The sequence below is a fragment of the Theropithecus gelada genome, chromosome 4 (genome assembly GCF_003255815.1).
Source record: "Theropithecus gelada isolate Dixy chromosome 4, Tgel_1.0, whole genome shotgun sequence".
Taxonomy (NCBI): Eukaryota; Metazoa; Chordata; class Mammalia; order Primates; family Cercopithecidae; genus Theropithecus; species Theropithecus gelada.
This window is the reverse complement of record NC_037671.1, coordinates 141,979,654-142,001,225: the sequence shown is the minus strand read 5'-3', so window position 1 is coordinate 142,001,225 and position 21,572 is coordinate 141,979,654. Positions and strand designations below refer to the sequence as shown.

General features: G+C 37.1%; 1 protein-coding gene across 1 annotated transcript in view; it reads left to right on the top strand.

Annotated features, from left to right (window-relative positions):
- The window catches only part of ROS1 (ROS proto-oncogene 1, receptor tyrosine kinase), a 148,421-nt gene that overhangs the window by 27,892 nt on the left and 98,957 nt on the right, over window positions 1-21,572 (top strand). Inside the window, exons 8-17 of the mRNA XM_025383434.1 lie at window positions 3-79; window positions 1,545-1,667; window positions 1,935-2,119; window positions 2,985-3,082; window positions 10,170-10,666; window positions 11,995-12,249; window positions 13,029-13,139; window positions 14,183-14,361; window positions 16,548-16,739; window positions 20,933-21,033. Coding sequence (XP_025239219.1) covers window positions 3-79; window positions 1,545-1,667; window positions 1,935-2,119; window positions 2,985-3,082; window positions 10,170-10,666; window positions 11,995-12,249; window positions 13,029-13,139; window positions 14,183-14,361; window positions 16,548-16,739; window positions 20,933-21,033 — 1,818 coding nt within the window. The remainder of the gene's footprint in view (window positions 1-2; window positions 80-1,544; window positions 1,668-1,934; window positions 2,120-2,984; window positions 3,083-10,169; window positions 10,667-11,994; window positions 12,250-13,028; window positions 13,140-14,182; window positions 14,362-16,547; window positions 16,740-20,932; window positions 21,034-21,572) is intronic.

The following is a 21,572-nucleotide window of genomic DNA, read 5'->3' as shown; positions in this document are numbered from 1 at the left end:
AGGGTTTCTACTGCAGCAGTAAATGAAGTTGGTGAGGGGCCAGAAGCAGAATCTAGTATTACCACTTCATCGTCAGCAGGTATGGCTCAGGCTTGCTCCTTTAGCTACACAGGAATGAGGGTGGCAAGGGTGGTTTCAGAGCCAGAGGCCCTGGGTCACCTGGTAGACCTCAAGACCCACCTCTTCTGCCCAAATGAATATTGTCTTTTGGGTACTTGTTAAGTTTTCAATTTTAAATGAACCCAAGTATTTGATGAATTAAAGTAAGTGGTTAGATTGAAAGTTTTAATATTAGAATTTGGGAATTGAAAATCAGAATGAAAAATTCAGGGTTTTAAAAAAATGGCCTCAAATCTTTGGTTTCAGTTGAAATCACTAGTGTTTCTGACTCACATTTACACACTTAAGGGATACATATAACTTTTCTGTCCTAATCCCTATTTTAGATTGTATATAATTATTTAATATATGTCAGACATTGTTTTTCCAGTATCTTTGTTTTTAAATATATCTGGACTTTAATAATTTGCATTTTACTATATAAGTATTCAATCTGTCAAAGTATCTTGTTATCATTTTGTAAGCACCCTTTTTTTTTTTGGCTTTGGTGTTTTATTGATTACCTCAAGAGACTGAATGCTTACTGTATGATATATGTGTGAGCAAAATAACAAATGAAAATGCTTTCTAAGAAGTACTGGGAATTTGAGGGGAAACTAATAAAAGATTTTTGAGAACATGCAAAGATTCAGAATTCTGGGAGCCTGTTTTCTATTTTTACTAGAACCCTATTTGCTGACTTGACTGCCCCTTACTCTAATCTGTACTTGTCTATGCCAATGGGTATTGAATGTCATCTATCATCAGTGTTTGTTTTTTTGGCTGTTCCTAGACTCTAGGAAAGGAGAGGTATTTTTGTTATGTAAGAAGCATGTCCAAAGGGTGAGTTAAATATAGAGCAGGGTTAAGGTTGTTGTTACTGTGATTATTGCATAACATTCATTAAATACCCTAAAAATGTTCACCCATGCACGTTGCATCAGTCTCCTCTTGAACAGGACTTCAAGCAGAGTTCTGCAGCCTTCCAATGTCTTTCCTCTAAGGACCTTTCCTCTGTCCCAAAGGGAAAGATACTGAAGACAACACAGAGCCAACCAGTGTCTGACAATATGTGTGTGTTATGCATAACCCACTCTGGCCTGGGGTGGACCACCTCCACCAAGCCAATTCTCATGACTGAAAATAATGAGCTGAGCTGGGGCAAGGCTGTTGAGGATAGTGATACATCATGTGATGTCATTTCTGGGTTATTTAGGTGCATATGAACATAAATCCTATTTGATTGTTACTGTACTTCCTACCTCCAATCATAGAATAAATGAATTATACCATAGATGCAATTCTCCGTGCCCTTAGAGAAAATTTGACCAGCCTCTTTCAAGCACTAGTCCCCTTGCTTTGAAGGGTAGTACTGATCTTTTTTTGTATGTGTTAGTGTACCTGTGGTTGGTCTGCCTGTCTGCAAATCATGTTGATTTTTTCAGTCCAAGAAGAGGAGCAGTGGCTCTTTTTATCCAGAAAAACTTCTCTAAGAAAGAGATCTTTAAAACATTTGGTAGATGAAGCACATTGCCTTTGGCTGGATGCTATATACCATAATATTACAGGTCAGTATGACAAAGATAAATGATTTCTGTGTGAAAAAAAGATTCTAAAAGAAGCACTTCTAGAATAAAAGAAAAATCCTGAATATTTCTAGAACATATTCTCTTAATATCCTAATATATTAGAATAATTTAGAAGAATATTTTCTTTTAAAATAAAATCCTTCTATTTTAATTTATTAAGCATTAAATAAATAAATTCTCATTAATATAAGTTTTTTCTTCTGGTTGTTATATAATAATGTATGTGCACTTGCATGACTCTTCTAGGAATATCAGTTGATGTCCACCAGCAAATTGTTTATTTCTCTGAAGGAACTCTCATATGGGCGAAGAAGGCTGTGAACATGTCTGATGTATCTGACCTGAAAATTTTTTACAGAGGTTCAGGATTAATTTCTTCTATCTCCGTAGATTGGCTTTATCAAAGAATGTATTTCATCATGGATGAACTGGTTAGTCTGAGAAGTTAAAGAAAATAGTGATAGACAGTGATACTGATATGCATATCTTGGTATATTTAATACTAAACACAATCCTCTTATTCAATAAATACTCAAGTATTTTCTATGCCTTAGATACTAGGTTATCAATGAATCATAGATCTGGCCTATAGGAGGGTGTAAACTTCACCTAGTGCTAGTTCCGACATAGCATTAAATGACCTTTATTTGTACTGTTTTATAGTCATGAGTTTATACTAAAAATAATTCATCTTCCATAAGATAGTGGCAGTAACTGTGTTATTATTAGGTAACACTACCAGTTATGATCAAAGTTAGCTGCAAGCTTTTAAAATTATATCATACCCAGAGGGAAATTTAGTAGTTCTCCACAAACACAGTAGTACTGAACTTTTCGGAAGATCATTTTTTTGTTTTTTTTTTTGTTTGTGTGTTTGTTGGTTTATTTTTGTTGTTGTTGTTGCATAAGGATTATTTTGACCTAATGAAGACACAGTCTTGACGTGTTTCAAATTCTACTTCTTTGGAAGGTACAGGCTTATCACAATAAGCAACAGCCATTGCTATGGTTGAAAGCCCATAAACTTTGATATAGCTTAAATGTTAAAAATAGTCGAATGCCTCTACAAGTCAGGAAAATAGGCACTTGTATTGCATTGATCTCAATAATGTATAAACTCATTAGGATATAGGATATAAAACTGCCATTTAAGGGCTTTTTTGTTCATTTATCTTGGTTAGTGCTCACTGCCTAGTACAATTCCAGCAGGACAGACTCTTAGGGATACTTGTTGACTGAATTTAATGCTGTATAGACAGATGCTAATCCTACCGGTATATTTTTAATTTTGTTTAGGTATGTGTCTGTGATTTAGAGAACTGCTCAAACATCGAGGAAATTACTCCACCCTCTATTAGTGCACCTCGAAAAATTGTGGCTGATTCATACAATGGGTAAGTGTTAGCCTTGTAAAGATGAATTCTCTTCCATCGACAATAAATAATCTTTGAGAAACTTGTTAATGAAACATTGTAGTACCAGATGAGCCTATCTATGCATCTTACTTTAGGTAAATTTAATTAAATTCAGGCAAAGTTTTCATTCTGTAGAGCCAGGAGGGAATTTTTTTCCAAACATAAATCAACTCCTCTAAAGTAGTTATTCCTCTCTCCTTCACAGCCAAATATGGACATATGGGAAAGATCTCCTGTCTGGGAGTCAGGGGCCTCGGTTGTAGTCCTGGATTTGCCACTTCTTTAGCATGGAATTCAGAGTCTCACTGCCCGCTTCAACACTACCTGTGATAAAGCCCCTTCATTCCACATGTTCCTTTTGCTGAGCCATTCAACTTTAGTTCATTTCTCTGGTCTGGTTCTCACATCTATCAAGAGGCTCTTTAATAAGAAAGCTGCTAGCTTCCACCTTAGGAGACAGGAGCTAACTGATAACTCTGCCTCCTACCCACAAATGATACGGACACATTGTACCGCAGTCTTGCTGTTAAATTGGAGTAGTACCTCAAGCAAGTAATATCATGTCTATGAGCATTGGTTTATCAATCCACATAGGGAAGGTAATAAAACTTACCCAGTCGGGTTATTTTGAAGACAAAATGAGGTATTTATTGTGAATGTATTTTGCGAACTCCAGATATACGTGAATATGAAGGATAAACACATAGAAAGTTATTTTGGAGTTATTATTTCTCAGATATGACCAGATAATAACAGATCAGTAACCAGTAGGCAAAGCCCATGTTTGTAAGATTAAACTTTTTTCTCTCCTGTAGGAATAAAGTTGCTTTCATTTTGAATGAAAAAAAAAGTACAGCTCGTAACATGTTTTTCACAAACAAAACCTCTTTTAAAAAAGATTGTTCATTATTGATTTTAAAATCAAACTTTCTATTCCTATTCATTCACAATTTACTAAAGATTTATTTTAACTTCTGGTTTTGAATGAATTACTGAATTATGGAATATTTCAAAACGCTTTGTGATGTAGGACAAGGATTCTCTGGATCTTACTGTTTTCATATGTAAAGGTCTACGGTCCTATGAAATGTAACTTTGTTGTTGACACTTACACAAAATGACTCATTCTGAGGATAATGAACTTTACCCACTAATTGATCATTCAAATGGGATCAGTGAGGTCTTCCGCGGCTCTTTTTTTCCTATTAGGATAAAATGGATTTGTGCTTAGATTTTGCAATGTGACTAGAAATGATAATGATAATTAGTATTTATACTGAATGTGTGTTTCTAAGTGTATTATGTCCAATAATTCATTTAATTTGTATTCAACCTATGAAATAAGTACTTTTATTATCCTAGTTTTATAGGTGAGGAACAGGAAACACAGGTTGATTCAGTAATTGTCCAAGATTATACAGCTGTTTTGCGATGGAACCAGTGGAACCAGACAGGCCCTGGAACAAGAAGCCTTGCTCCAGGACGTCTAGCTCCAGGGCCTGTCTCCTAACCATCTCTCTATAGCGTGATAGGAGAGTTTTTATAAAAATCAGCATGTAACTTTCAGCAACAGTTTGTGTATAGTAGTCCTAAAGGACATCAGATGTGTGAAACAGTGTATTGTCCTGGTATTAGACATATTTTCGCCGGGCGCGGTGGCTCATGCCTATAATCCCAGTACTTTGGGAGGCCGAGACGGGCGGATCACGAGGTTAGGAGATCGAGACCATCCTGGCTAACACGGTGAAACCCCATCTCTACTAAAAATACAAAAAATTAGCTGGGTGTGTTGGCAGTCGCCTGTAGTCCCAGCTACTCAGGAGGCTGAGGCAGGAGAATGGCTTGAACCCAGGAGGCGGAGCTTGCAGTGACTCGAGATGGCGCCACTGCACTCCAGCCTGGGTGACAGAGCAAGACTCCGTCTCCAAAAAAAAAAAAAGAAAAGAAATATTTTCTTTTTGCACTGCTGAATTGTCTTCTCATTGACTTCAAACTTCCTATAAAACCTCTGCTCTTCTTCCTACCACCACTTCCCCATCTTCTTCCATCCCAGCTTCTCCTCCTCAGTCTGTCCTCCTCTTCCCATGCACCAGATCTCTTCACTTTCTTTCTATTTTTCTTTCTCTTCCTGCTTCAATATAATAATTGTAATCTTTACCATATATGTTTTTCCTTTTATCTACTCTGAAATTCCTCCAAATTCCATTAACAATTTTGAATTCGGGAAACAAAAGCAGAAAATTAAGAGCCAAGCTGTTTTTGCTTTTTGCCTGCTACAATCCGTCCTCAGGGAAAAGAACATAGCTTCATATCTCAAAATGGAGCTTATATCTCAGGATATTATTCTAGCATAGGAGTTTTGAGAAAATTGATGAAGATTTGGAATAGTCATCAAGGCGAATTAGAGCAGAACTAAATAAGGACAAGGAAAATGATTTGACAGTTGTGATGAGAGGTTGGAATGTTGCCCGTTCTTGGGGTTAGGATGAGAAGAATTTATCAAAGTATACTTCTGTTAGCACCTTTCTCCATAATCACAAATTGTAAATTAGCTACATCCACATTAATGGTTTTATGTTTTAGTTAAAAGTTTATTTACAAATTTCATTGTCAATGAAATATTTTGGCAGTTTATTTTCTTTTTCATTATTAAGATAACCTGCTTCGTTACTGTGAGGTTTGATTTTAAATTGGATGTACTTCTCCTCAGCAAATATAAAAGAACAAAAATTATAACAAACTGTCCGTCAGACCACAGTGCAATCAAACTAGAACTCAGGATTAAGAAACTCACTCAAAACCGCTCAACTACATGGAAACTGAACAACCTGCTCCTGAATGACTACTGGGTACATAACGAAATGAAGGCAGAAATAAAGATGTTCTTTGAAACTAATAAGAACAAAGACACAACATACCAGAATCTCTGGGACACATTTAAAGCAATGTGTAGAGGGAAATTTATAGCACTAAATGCCCACAAGAGAAACCAGGAAAGATCTAAAATGGACGCCCTAACATCACAATTAAAAGAATTAGAGAAGCAAGAGCAAACACATTCAGAAGCTAGCAGAAGGCAAGAAATAACTAAGATCAGAGGAGAACTGAAGGAGATAGAGACACAAAAAACCCTTCAAAAAAATCAATGAATCCAGGAGTTGGTTTTTGGAAAAGATCAACAAAATTGATAGATCACTAGCGAGACTAATAAAGAAGAAAAGAGAAGACTCAAATAGACGCAATAAAAAATGATAAAGGGGATATCACCACCGACCCCACAGAAATACAAACTACCATCAGAGAATACTATAAACACCTCTACGCAAATAAACTAGAGAATCTAGAAGAAATGGATAAATTCCTGGACACATACATCCTCCCAAGACTAAACCAGGAAGAAGTTGAATCCCTGAATACACCAATAACAGACTCTGAAATTGAGGCAATAATAGCCTACCAACCAAAAAAAGTCCAGGACCAGACGGATTCACAGCCGAATTCCACCAGAGGTACAAGGAGGAGTTGGTACCATTCCTTCTGAAACTATTCCAATCAGTAGAAAAAGAGGGAATCCTCCCTAACTCATTTTGTGAGGCCAACATCATCCTGATACCAAAGTCTGGCAGAGACACAACAAAAAAAGAGAATTTTAGATCAATATCCCTGATGAACATCAATGCAAAAGCCCTCAATAAAATACTGGCAAACCGAATCCAGCAGCACATCAAAAAGCTTATCCACCATGATCAAGTGGGCTTCATCCCTGGGATGCAAGCCTGGTTCAACATACCCAAATCAATAACTGTAATCCAGCATATAAACAGAACCAAAGACAAAAACCACATGATTATCTCAATAGATGCAGAAAAGGCCTTTGACAAAATTCAATAGCCTTTCATGCTAAAAACTCTCAATGAATTAGGTGTTGATGGGATGTACTTCAAAATAATAAGAGCTATTTATGACAAACCCACAGCTAATATCATACTGAATGGGCAAAAACTGGAAGCATTCCCTTTGAAAACTGGCACAAGACAGGGATGCCCTCTCTCACCACTCCCATTCAACATAGTGTTGGAAGTTCTGGACAGGGCAATCAGGCAGGAGAAAGAAATAAAGTATATTCAGTTAGGAAAAGAAGAAGTCAAATTATCCCTGTTTGCAGACGACATAATTGTATATTTAGAAAACCCCATCGTCTCAACCCAAAATCCCCCTAAGCTGATAAGCAACTTTAGCAAATTCTCAGGATACAAAATCAATTTGCAAAAATCACAAGCATTCTTATACACCAATAACAGACAAACAGAGAGCCAAATCACGAGTGAACTTCCATTCACAATTGCTTCAAAGAGAATAAAATACCTAGGAATCCAACTTACAAGTGATGTGAAGGACCTCTTCAAGGAGAATTACAAACCACTGCTCAACAAAATGAAAGAGGACACAAACAAATGCAAGAACATTCCATGCTCATGAATAGGAAGAATCAATATTGTGAAACTGGCCATACTGCCCAAGGTAATTTATAGATTCAATACCATCCCCATCAAGCTACCAATGACTTTCTTCACAGATTTGGAAAAAACTACTTTAAAGTTCATATGGAACCAAAAAAGAGCCCGCATTGCCAAGACAATCCTAAGCCAAAAGAACAAAGCTGGAGGCATCACGCTACCTGACTTCAAACTATACTACAAGACTACAGTAACCAAAACAGCATGGTACTGGTACCAAAACAGAGATATAGACCAATGGAACAGAACAGAGCCCTCAGAAATAATACCACATGTCTATAACCATCTGATCTTTGACAAACCTGACAAAAACAAGAAATGGGGAAAGGATTCCTTATTTAATAAATGGTTCTGGGAAAACTGGCTAGCCATATGTAGAAAGCTGAAACTGGATCCCTTCCTTACACCTTATACAAAAATTAATTTAAGATGGATTAAAGACTTAAATATTAGACCTAAAACCATAAAAACCCTAGAAGAAAACCTAGGCAATACCATTCAGGTCACAGGCATGGGCAAGGACTTCAGGTCTAAAACACCAAAAGCAATGGCAACAAAAGCCAAAATTGACAAATGGGATCTAATTTAACTTAAGAGCTTCTGCACAGCAAAAGAAACTACCATCAGAATGAACAGACAACCTACAGAATGGGAGAAAATTTTTGCAATTTACCCGTCTTGACAAAGAGCTAATATCCAGAATCTACAAAGAACTCAAACAAATTTACATGAAAAAAACAACCCCATCAAAAAGTGGGTGAAGGATATGAACAGACACTTCTCAAAAGAAGACATTTATGCAGCCAACAGACATATGAAAAAATGCTCATCATCACTGCCCATCAGAGAAATGCGAATCAAAACCACAATGAGATACCATCTCAAACCAGTTAGAATGGCAATCATTAAAAAGTCATGAAACAACAGGTGTTGGAGAGGATGTGGAGAAATAGGAACACTTTTAAACTGTTGGTGGGACTGTAAACTAGTTCAACCAATTGTGGAAAACAGTGTGGCGATTCCTCAAGGATCTACAACTAGAAATACCATTTGACCCAGCCATCCCACTACTGTGTATATACCCAAAGGATTATAAATCATGCTGCTATAAAGACACATGCACACGTATGTTTATTGTGGCACTATTCACAATAGCAAAGACTTGGAACCAACCCAAGTGTCCATCAATGATAGACTGAATTAAGAAAATGTGGCACATATACACCATGGAATACTATGCAGCCATAAAAAAGGATGAGTTCATTTCCTTTGTAGGGACATGGATGAAGCTGGAAACCATCATTCTCAGCAAACTATTGCAAGGACAAAAAACCAAACACCACATGTTCTCACTTATAGGTGGGAAATGAACAATGAGAAAACTTGGACACAGGGTGGGGAACATCACACACTGGGGCCTGTTGTGGGATCGGGAGGGGGAGGGATAGCATTAGGAGATATACCTAATGTAAATGACGAGTTAATGGGTGCAGCACATCATCATGGCACATACATACATATGTAACAAACCTGCACATTGTACACAGGTACCCTAGAACTTAAAGTATAAAAAACAAATAAATTGGATGTGCTTCTCTAATTCTTCCATTGGCTTCTTTCTCCTGATTGCTGGATTGTCCTGCTTCAGTCATGTGTGGGGTATTTCTTTGTGGTTTATAAAATGGTAGCTGTATTGCCTGAATCAATTGTAGATTAAAAAAAATTAGTCCACTGCAAATGCAAAGTAGCCATGCTAGACAGTTATAGCAAAATGATAACTGTACAATTAAAAATGGTTTAAATGTTTTACTTTCTTCCATTTATCACTCAGAATGCATGAGAAAATTTACTGATAAAATTAGACTTAAGGATGTATGTTTTTAGAGGAAAATGTTTGATAGTAATTACCGTATTTAGCCATGTGATTTCTATATAGTATGTTTTCCTTTAAAATTTTGGAAAACCCTTCCTGGCCAGGCTTGGTGGCTCATACCTGTAATCCTAGCACTTTGGGAAACCAAGGTGTGCAGATCACTTGAGCCCAGGAGTTCAGGACTAGCCTGGGCAACACAGTCATACCCTGTCTCTGCAAAAAATACAAAAATTAGTGGAGCATGGTGGCACACCTGTGGCCGTAGCTACATGGGAGACTGAGGTATGGGAGGATCACTTGAACCCAGAAGGTTGAGGCTGCAGTGAGCTGTGATTGGGTCACTGAACTCCAGCCTGGGTGACAGAGTAAGACCTTGCCTCAGAAAAATAAAAGACCCTTCCTGTTTTTGAATTTTTTGATTTCTTTAAAAAGTCACTTATAATAATTAAGAGACTAAGCATTACAAGCGAGGCTGAAATTTTCTAATGTTCCAACCTGTAACTTAAACGAATAGAGTATATCTTAGGAAATTACCTTTTTGCACCTTGGAAAACCCTGTTCTTAGCAACATCAGAGATATATACTGATTGTGCAACAGAATAAAGCAATTAGCCGAGGAGGTTACTCATCCACCTTTGGACTGAATCTCATGAGGTTTCTTTTGTTCCTATGTCAGGTATGTCTTTTACCTCCTAAGAGATGGCATTTATAGAGCAGACCTTCCTGTGCCATCTGGCCGATGTGCAGAAACTGTGCGTATTGTGGAGAGTTGCACGTTAAAGGACTTTGCAATCAAGCCACAATCCAAGCGAATCATTTACTTCAATGACACCGCCCAAGTCTTCATGTCAACATTTCTGGATGGCTCTGCTTCCCATCTCATCCTACCTCGCATCCCCTTTGCTGATGTGAAAAGTTTTGCTTGTGAAAACAATGACTTTCTTGTCACAGATGGCAAGGTCATTTTCCAACAGGATGCTTTGTCTTTTAATGAGTTCATCGTGGGATGTGACCTGAGTCACATAGAAGAATTTGGGTTTGGTAACTTGGTCATCTTTGGCTCGTCCTCCCAGCTGCACCCTCTGCCAGGCCGCCCGCAGGAGCTTTCGGTGCTGTTTGGCTCTCACCAGGCTTTTGTTCAATGGAAGCCTCCTGCCCTTGCCATAGGAGCCAGTGAGTGCTCTGTCCCCAGGGTGGTTACTGGCCTTGCTGGAATAAGAGGAAGGTTTGAACTGCTTGGTGTTGTGATTCAATTTTGAGAACCCCATGTGGCTATTCAGTCATCAACCAGAAGCAGCTACTTAGCTTAAAAAAAAAAAATTATACATTTGTCCTATGTTTATTAGTTTTACAGTAGGAGAATCTCTATATTTCTCATGTATATCCCAATAGAATAATTTGAACATTTATTGAGTGTCTGCTAAGATCCAGGCATTGACATTCTATTCAGAACAAATAGCCAGGGAGATAGAGTACTTGGGTTGAGATTTTTTGTGCCGTCGAAAGCTTGCATGAATTTCAGCAATTCCCTAAAACTCTCTGAACTCGAATCTCCATCTCTGGAGAGAGGTAGTATGTGGGTGGATAAGCAGGTGGGCTCTGGAGTCAGCCTGCATGGATTCAAATACTTGTCTTGCCATTTGTTAACAGAATGACCCTGGGCAAGTTACTAAACCACTCTGTGCCTCAATTTCCACATCTGGAAAAGGGGAATATTTATTATATCTTTTAATGGAACTGTCGTACAGATAAAATTAAAATACATAAGTAGGGCACTTAGAACAGTATCTAGCACAGAGGTCAGCAAACTTTTTCTGTAAAGGAAGGACCAGATAGTAAATATTTTTATTTACTTTGTGGGTCAGATGGTCCCTGTCATAGCTACTCAACTCTGCCATTGTAGTGTGAAGACAGCCATAGATAATATGTAAATGAGTAACTGTGGCTGTGTTCCATTACAACTTTATTTACAGAAACAGTGGGCCAGGTTTGGCCTGTGAGTGGAGTTTGCCAACCCCTGGTCCCCTAGGCAATAGTAAGTATCTAGAAAACATCGGCTGTTTTTTGCTTTAGAACAAAGTTAATTATGTCTGTTTGCTGCGTGTCTCAAAGATGGCTGAAAATGAATAGGTAATTTTTTTTTTTTTTTTTATTGATTGGGCTTCTTGGAGGAAGGTACTATACAAACAGCGGTAATTACATTAGAGATTCATCATTAAGCATTTTTTATCAAGAGCCTGATTATATCTGTTATTGTTGTAGAGAACCCCTCTGGCAATTGTATGCACCAAGCATGTAGCTTTGACTGAAGTACAGTCCCATTTGTCGGAAATGCTGTTTCCTTCAATGCAGCCAAGCATGAGGAATGAACACTGTCCTAGCCTCATCAACAAATTATCCCTGGTGGTTATCGAGGTAGCGGATATTACTGCCCAATTGCTCTCCCATTTGAGATGAGGCTGTAGGTGAATTTATTGAGAATCCTTGGTTTGCCCTTGCAGATGTCATCCTGACCAGTGATATTATTGAACTCTTTGAATTAGGCCCTTCTGCCTGGCAGAACTGGACCTATGAGGTGAAAGTATCCACCCAAGACCCTCCTGAAGTCACTCGTATTTTCTCGAACATAAGTGGAACCAGGCTGAATGTACCTGAGCTGCAGAGTGCTACGAAATACAAGGTTTCTGTGAGAGCAAGTTCTCCAAAGAGGCCAGGCCCCTGGACAGAGCCCTCAGTGGGTACTACGCTGGTGCCAGGTGAGAGAATGTTCTGGATTTAGGGAGTGGCTCTCACAAAAAGAGGACTAGCTGAGTGTCCTTTAAATTTCCTTGCCTTGGATGTAAAGAAATGAGAATGAGGGTGTACTGACCTCTTGAGTATGTGTTTGAGTAAACACATATTGAGTTTGTATTTATTTTCTGAGATTAGGAAAGCAAATAAGGCGCCGTGTGATATTTAATTAGTGTTTCTAACCTGCCATTTTAAACTTTCCAAGATATTTTTAAGGAAACACTATAATTGATTCTTTACAGGTTTCTTCTTTCTTATGGTATATTAAGCAGTGGCATTCCTGAACTCTGAGGGTCTAGCTGAGAGAAGTTGAGGGGCTGTGAATTGTGCTGAATTCCATCCTCTTGGCTGAAAAGACATGGAAGAATGACTATACCATTCACATTACTATTGTTATCACAATCTCTTCTGGATGCTCTGAATGGGACCATGACAAACAGTAGTCAAAGCCCCCTCAAAAATAATTCTACAATGATCAAGACACTGTCATAGGGGCAATCTCACCGTGCGTTTTTCTTCACATTTCAAAAAATTATGTGAAAATCAGAAAGTATGTTTAATGGGATCGTTCTTGTTACACAGATAACAATCACTCATATCCTTTTATAGAACTCTTCAAAGTGTTGACATTCTTTTACTTTATAAAGAAAATCATAAGATATAAGACATAGATATAAGTATATAAGATATCTTTAAAGAGTTTGCTTTCCCTGATGTTTCTTTTAATTTCTTTTTTACTAAACAGCTAGTGAACCACCATTTATCATGGCTGTGAAAGAAGATGGGCTTTGGAGTAAACCATTAAATAGCTTTGGCCCAGGAGAGTTCTTATCCTCTGATATAGGAAATGTGTCAGGTAAACACCAAGTCCCCTGTTCACTTGAATGACAGATTTCTCCTCAAAAGGCTTCCCATGTCATTCAATAAATCAAAAGAATAGGGTATTTTGGTATTAGGTCAATAGTGAAAGGAAAAAATATTGACTCGACTCTACTTCCAGTGATTCTGTTAAGAAAATGTCAGTTCTTACACAGGAATGCTATTTATTAAGTCACAAAATGTGAGGTTGTTTCTAGTTTTATGCCCACCAGGATGGCTTTGATATAATGCTCATGTATTAATCTACCAATGTCATCTCACATTAACAGCCTGTCTTGTTCCACTAAGGCAGTTATACTTAAGTAATTTACTATGTGTTTGCTATAAGACAGGAGCAGAAACTGCTGCACAGAATTCTAAATAAGGTGTAAGGAATAATTGGTTGAGAAAGAGGATTATTAAGTAATGAATGGGTAATTTGCCTGGAAGGCATTAGAAGGAAGAAAACTCTTCATTCTGGGGTGTTGTAACAGTGATCTTGCCTGAAGATGACATCTTCTATAGTTATCTAATTGTTTATTGATTTATGTGGCCATTAAAAGTACAACAGCATTTCCGACCAACATAGGAACCAGATGTAGGTAATGTAGCACCAATGGAGAGAATGCCACTTTGGCATTGGCTGAGTCTGGGCTTCTTCTTAATGTACCTGTGAGCCCTCAGGCAGAACACATGATCTCACCTTGTCTCAGGTTAACCATCTCTCAGGTTAACCATGTCAAAAATGGGAATACTTCCTACTTCATATCTTTGTTTTAGGAACTAAGTGAGATCTGTAAAGTGCCTGGGACAATGTTTGGCAAAGAAGAGATGCTTGATGTGTATCCACTGTTCTGTCTAGTTCCAGAGGTTAAGATTTTGGGAAACGTTATTGAAATATTCTTGACAGATCAAGTTCTAGTGAATATGTGTCAGTGTGTTCTTTAAAATTATGTTGAGGTGCAGATGTGATTTGTTGACTCATTATGTTTTTGTTGGTATGTATGAAAAATAACTGCTAATCATTCACTTTATTTTGAGACATGGATTGGTATAACAACAGCCTCTACTACAGTGACACGAAAGGTGACGTTTTTGTGTGGCTGCTGAATGGGATGGATATCTCAGAGAATTATCACCTACCCGGCATTGCAGGAGCAGGGGCTTTAGCTTTTGAGTGGCTGGGTCACTTTCTCTACTGGGCTGGAAAGACGTATGTGGTAAGTTAAAGCATGGCATTCTGGGTGCTCTGGAACAATACTTATCCACTTCTGTGACTTGCACACCAATTTCATGTTTTGTTTTGTTTTGTTTTTAAATACTTGTGTACCACCTATGCTATTATTTATTTAATGTTTATCTTTAAACAAACTCACTTAAAATTTTTTGTTGTTGTTTTTTTGAGACTCAGTTTCACCCTGCTTCTCAGGCTGGAGTGCAGTGGCGTGATCTTGGCCTCCGCCTCCCAAGTAACTGGGATTACAGGCATATGCCACCATGCCTGGCTAGTTCTTGTATTTTCAGTGGAGATGGGGTTTCACCATGTTGGCCAGGCTGGTCTCGAGCTCCTGACCTCAAGAGATCTGCCTGCCTCAGCCTTCCAAAGTGCTGGGATTACAGGCAAGAGCCACCGCACCCAGCCCCATCTCACTTTTAAAATGTGTTTTTGTATAAATTAAATTTGTTATCGCTATTTGTTGAATTAGCTATTTTTTCCCCAATAATAGTTTAAAGTAAATACATGGAAATGCTCACCTGAGCATTGGTGTCTTGGCAGGAACATGGCATGCTCCAAAGGCATGATTCAAGGAAACTAAATAAAGAGACAATTTTCAAAGGTGTACACAGGGCTAGAGAAAATAAACAAAAGATCGTGAAGCATCCTTATGGTTTACAAGTGTGGGAAGATATAAGTCTAGGTGTGAAGAGGCAAGGGGAAGAAGTGGAAGAACCTGGTGAGGGCTGTAGCTGTGGGAGAGTAGCTGATATGGACTGTGACTTTAGGCACACAAGCTGGCCACTATCAAGATGTATGGTCTGGCAAGGAGCCAGCTAAAGAACCCCAACCCCTCCTTCCTCCTGCCCTCTGATCTGCCAGTGCTTCCATTGGCTGAACCTCACCAGAAGCCAGACAACAACCCATTAGCCTAGCAGATAAAGTCCATAGATGTTGGCCTATGGGGGCACAGAGTAGGGTGGAGAAGGTTGGAGATTAGACCTCGAGGCAAAATAAAGACATCCAGCACACCTGTGGAGTGATATATTTTGAAGAGAAAGATGATGGTTAATGACAAGAACATTGGCCTGACAGATGAAGAAATATGATATTGAAATCATTTTTCATCAGGAAAGTGCTTGCTGTCCATTCATTTATTTGTCCAGCTATCATTTATCTACTACCAATGCGTTGAAATTCTTGAAAGAAGGCAAAGTAGGGAATATAAAATAAATAGCCGACATGTCCCGGCTCTTTAAAAAAAACAGCTTTGTTGTGATATAATTCACATAATGCGAAATTCATTCTTTTATTGTGTAGAATTCAGAGATTTTTTTGTGTGTCCAGTGTTGTGCAGCCGCCATCAGTTGTCCCTGCTCTTCTGATGAGATAAAATACATATATGAAATAAAGAAGCATGTGAAGCAATGTATTTAGAGACAAAATAATATGGTACAATCTGAATTCATAAGTGCCAAAGATGTGCAAGCAGAATGAAATTGAGTGGGGTTAGTCAGAAAACACTCCCTCAAATCGGTTAGTTTAAAAATGCTTTTGACAAAGGAAATGGAAGAGTGGCCATAAAAACCAGTTTTAAGTATTTTCTCTATCTCTTACAAAAGTGTTTAACTTCAGGACAAATTGTTTAACTTTAATCCACTTTACCTGTGAAAAAATAGGGAATAGAAATCCTTCATAAGCTTAATGTGAGGATTAGAAGAGTTTATATTTTAAAGATAAAAAAGTACAGCGCCTGGCACATTATTGATACTCAATCATGAAATATTAGGGAACTATAGTGATAGAGAGGAGCAAGTAGAGATGTCATCATTTATAAGGACACATATATCTTTTTTTACATATAATCAAATATATTCCTATCCAGCAGTGTTCACATTGTCTGGATGTATTATTAGGAAAAGTAGTTATTTTTATGCGAAATAAATTTATTTCCCTTCTCTTTGGAGGCATGAAAACAGATAAGCCCTGTGAGAGCAGATGCCATGTCTGTTTGCCTGTTGCTATGTTTCCAAGGCTTATCACACTACCCAGCACATAGTGCCAATCACTATTCGTGGTTGAATGAATGAATGGATTAATCAAACAATTTATTAATGATTGCAATAAACTATTCAGAAATAATAATGTCATTTGAAAGCCATTAACTGGCCATACAATTATGTTTTTTAGATACAAAGGCAGTCTGTGTTGACAGGACACACAGATATTGTTACCCACGTGAAGCTATTGGTGAATGACATGGTGGTGGATTCAGTTGGTGGATATCTCTACTGGACCACACTCTATTCAGTGGAAAGCACCAGACTAAATGGGGAAAGTTCCCTTATACTACAGGCACAGCCTTGGTTTTCTGGGAAAAAGGTGACAAATTAAAAGATCTGATCATTTAGTAATACTAAATAGCTCTATATTTATGATAATACTGTCTCTCGCTTGTTGTGAGTACTTAAAGCAGACTTCTAAAGGAAATACTGTTTTGGGAAGATCTTGATTTAACCAAGATTTCTGTTATTTGAAAAAAAAAGCCTTATTTGATGGTCATAATTGAAAACCTTATTTGATGGTCATAAGTGATTATATAAGTTCAAATGTACTATGGAGATTTTTTTTAGTTGCTTTATTTTGAGTGAACCCAACTTAAAAGTATTTTAATTTATAACTGTTTTTATAGTCTTAAGGACTTCTGTTGAATATTTTAGAAGCTTTGAATCAGGTGGTGATTAGGCATTTTACTATTTTCAATCAGTTTTGGGTACTGACTGTTCTAAAAACTGTTTCTAAAAACTAGGCAAATTATTTGACTTCTCCGTGTTTCTTTCCTTATCTGAAAAATGGGACTATTAACTATTATTCTACCTCCTAGATTTTTTAAAATAAAGATTATATGAGATTATTCATGAGAAGGAATGGGAATAGGTCCAGGTACAAAGTAAATACTCAGTAGTTAAGCTCTTATTATTATTACTCAGCCTGCAAAATATGCCAGATACAGGAATGTTTCTAAAGCAAATGTTACTTTTACTTCCTCAGCTTCTACAGCAATACCCATTTTTGTTGAATCTGTTTAGCTACCCACCAGGTATCCATCTAAGTTTCTAAATTTTAATTTTTTCTGATCATAATGGTGACATATTTCAACTATAGAAAACTTGAAAATTGCAGGAATGCGTTAAGAATAAATAAATTATTCACACTATTTCTACCTAATACATCCCTTAAGATTTCTTATTTTAAGTCATTTTTGTCTGCAGAGATAAAATATACATAATACAGAATACCAGATCATTTAAAAAATATATGTGTATATATATGAACTAATAGTTGAGTCACTTGATCTCCAATTCCAATAACATATATGGGCCATAATTCCTAGGATATTTAAAGAGACCTGATTTGCATTACATGGATTATAACACAAGCATTTAAAAGAGATGGAAATTTATGTACCATATCCAAAGATTAATCATTCTTGTCAAATAACAAAAAGGTCCCTTAATTCTATTTTGGAGTCACTTGAGTCTGAATGCAAAGAAAGCGTTTTTTTTTTTTTCAAAAAATATAATTGTTAGGGAAAAGCATTTTCATTTTTGTAAAAACATATTGATAATATTATCTCAAGAGTAACTTCTTCTCCAGCTCAGGGACTTTGTCAGTAATCTTCCCAGTATTCTGATATGGTTGTTTGAGTACTCTCACTAGCCAGGAAAAAGCTCTGGTGTGACCTTGGGGACTTTCCCATAAATGAGTGAGTCATCTCAGCATGTTTGGGGGAAATTCATTCTTCTTACCCCTCTTTAAATTCCCCCTCCAAATGCTTATACACTGCAGATGGGAATGTAAATTAATACAACATCTGTGGAAAACAGTGCAGAGATTTCTTAAAGAACTAATAATATTTCTATCATTCGATCCAGCAATCCCACTACAGGGTATCTCCCCAAAGGAAAAGAAGTCACTATATCAAAAAGACACCTGCACACGTATGTTTATGGCAGCACGATTTGCAATTGTAAAGACAGGGAACCAACCTAAGTGCCCATCAACTGATTAGTGGATAAAGAAAATGTGGTATAAATACACCATGGAATACACTCAGCCATAAAAAAAAGAAGGAAATAATGTCTTTTGCAGCAACTTGAATGGAGCTGGAGACCATTATTCTAAGTAAAGTAACTCAGGAATGGCAAACCAAATACTGTATGTTCTCACTTATAAGTGGGAGCTAAGCCACAGGTATGCAAAAGCATACAGAGTAATATAATAGACTTTGGAGACTCAGAAGGAGGGAGGGTGGAAGTTGGGTGGGGGATAAAAATACCCTACATATTGGGTACATTTTTACACTACTCAGGTGACTGGTGCACTAAAATCTCAGTCTTTACAACTGTACAATTCTTCCATGTAACCAAAAACTACCTGTACCCCAAAAGCTATTGAAATTAAATATATATATATAGAGAGAGAGCAAAAGAATGGAAATTTAAAAAAACACTCCTCTCCAAATCCTCTCCCAGGTTGTGAAGTGCTGTTGTTGCTTTTGCAAATCTGTGTTCTGGTTCCATGGTTTGATGTCTAATCTGTCTGACTCCATTAGTGCCAGTGGATGCTCTGAAGGCAACACATTTTGCATCCAGCAAAGCTCTTCATCTCTCTCTAGCTCATTTATGTCATGTACAGATTTATTATGCAGTAATAATATATTTTGCAATCAGCAGATATAATGAAATACAGTCAGGCAATTATTTATAGAAAGGCCCAATTATTTGTGTGATAAAAAAAGAATGAACAAAGTAAGAGATTCTTCTAAGGTAAAAAGATACCTTTTGCCACATCTGATGAGCTCAACTTACAGCATATGGTACATTTTTACCATAGAATTAAAATTTAACATAAAGATTTCAGTTTAGATCAGAGAGGTTTATATACAAGGTATGGATTACCCTCTGACTGTTTAAATATGAAGCTGCTGACTGCCCGGAGGAATGGGATGATGACCCAGCACCTGAATTTTACTTAGAGTTTGAATAGTTTGTTGTATTCCAGCAAAAAATTGTAGAATCTCCTTCTTAAAATAGATAAAATAGACTTAATTTGTAATGTAGAAACTCTAGTGCATCTCGTTGTAAATAACCAAACAAGGTTAACCTGATTTCTCTTTAACTGAAAAAAAAAAAAAATCAGTAAATTTCTCTCAGCACGGAGCAAGGACTTGATTCAACTCCTAAAAGGCTGGGAATTGCCAGAATACATTTTTACCTTCTGGAGAATAAGTTGGTTGAATTTTCCTGAAGATAGAAGGCTGTGATTTATATGACAACCGAAGGGTTTTTGCCATCATGTACCTTGTAACTGTTTCTTTGTAGAAGGGTAACTTTTCAGGAAGAATTTTTACCTCTTGGATACCTTATTATTGTAGTCTTTTCACATCTTTCACTGGCTCATGATTTTTGTCTAAATGCTGCTGTATCTTGCTAAAGATATAGTCATCAACTTTAATTCTACTGGGGATACCTCACAACCTCTAGGTATGTTACAGGGAGATTCCACTGCTTTGAGATCAGGCTACTGGCAATCTTAGCCTATTTCGAAAATATTTGTAAAGCCAAAGAAAGCAAAAACAGGATCTTTGGATAGATCTTTGGATAGTAACTATCTTCGGAAAGCCAAAGATAGCAAAAACAGGATCTTTGGATTCTATGCCATAGGAAAAGCAGCCTTTCTTCAGGCCTCACCTCGTCGACTGGATGTAAACTTAAGATATACATTGCAACAAGAAAGCAAAGAATAGTAAGAAGTGGTTCTCATATGTCATCTGGAAATAGGGCTTTATATCCACATTACTATTCAATTTTAATACACAAACATCCTTTGTGTATGATCTTTTTAAAGTGTGTAAGAATGTTTTGGGTTGCAATTAATAGAAAATACAATTCAAAATGGTTTAAACCATTGTTGCCATGTTGGAATCACCTGTGAAGTTTTAAAGCATACTGGAGCCTAGATTCCATCCCCAGAGATCATAATTTAATAGAGTGCAGCCTGGGAATTGAGATTTCTTGAAAACTCCACAGATCATTCTAATGTGCAGCTATGTTTGATAACAACAGGTTTAAACAACAGCAAAATTCACTGGCCCATGTTGCTAAAGAGGCCAGAGTTATCACTATCTTTAGACAAGCTTGGCGCAGGTCAACGCTTCAGATTCAGTAGCTCTGGAGTGTGATTGATAATTTGTGTTTGTTCCAAGTTTCCAGGTGATGCCGTTGCTGCAGGTCTGAGAATCGTACTTTGATAATTACTGGAGCTAGGTATATAAAAGTGAATAATATACTCGTTGCCTTTTTGTAAAATTTTAGGACACCAGTGTTTATATCCAAATAGCATAGTAATAAGTGTGATCATATAACTCTTATATTCAGAAAAAAGTAAACATTATTGAATTTTTTATTCCAAAGAGGATGTTAAAGAGAAATCTATAGCATAAGTGTGACCTGGTCACAAAATATGCTTCAAACATGTATTTGGTTTATTTTCTTACCTTACTTTCTATTTAGGTGATTGCTCTAACTTTAGACCTCAGTGATGGGCTCCTGTATTGGTTGGTTCAAGACAGTCAATGTATTCACCTGTACACAGCTGTTCTTCGGGGTCAGAGGTAAGTAGAGTCTCTCAAAGGCAATTGATTGAGAAGCATACTTGTCAGTCATAAATGAGAATACATAAAAATTCATTTATTCTTTCAATAAACATTTTCTGATTATCCACTGTGTTGCAGGCATTGGGCTTTTAGGATAAAGGGGTTTGTAAGTAACTAGTTACAGTAGAATATGGTAAGTGCTGTGAGTATAGGCACTCAGGAGAATGCTGCTTAAGAGCCCAGGAAGGGTATGGATAAGCTTTTCTGCTTCTTCACAAAATAGAGTATGAATTATGGAATGAAGGCAGAACTCTTCCTGTGATGTCTTAAATGAAAACTAGAGAGTGAAAGGGACCACATGAATTACCTCCTTGATCTGTGTCCTCAAACTTATCCCCCTGTCCTGCTCTTGTTGGCATCTCTACATCTTCCACATTAGCATTGTGAGATATTTTAAAAATAAATTTTACACTTTTATTTTAAAAAATCAGTTAAAATATACATAACATGAAATATTCCATTACATCAGTTTAGACAAATGCATTTTGAGACATAGA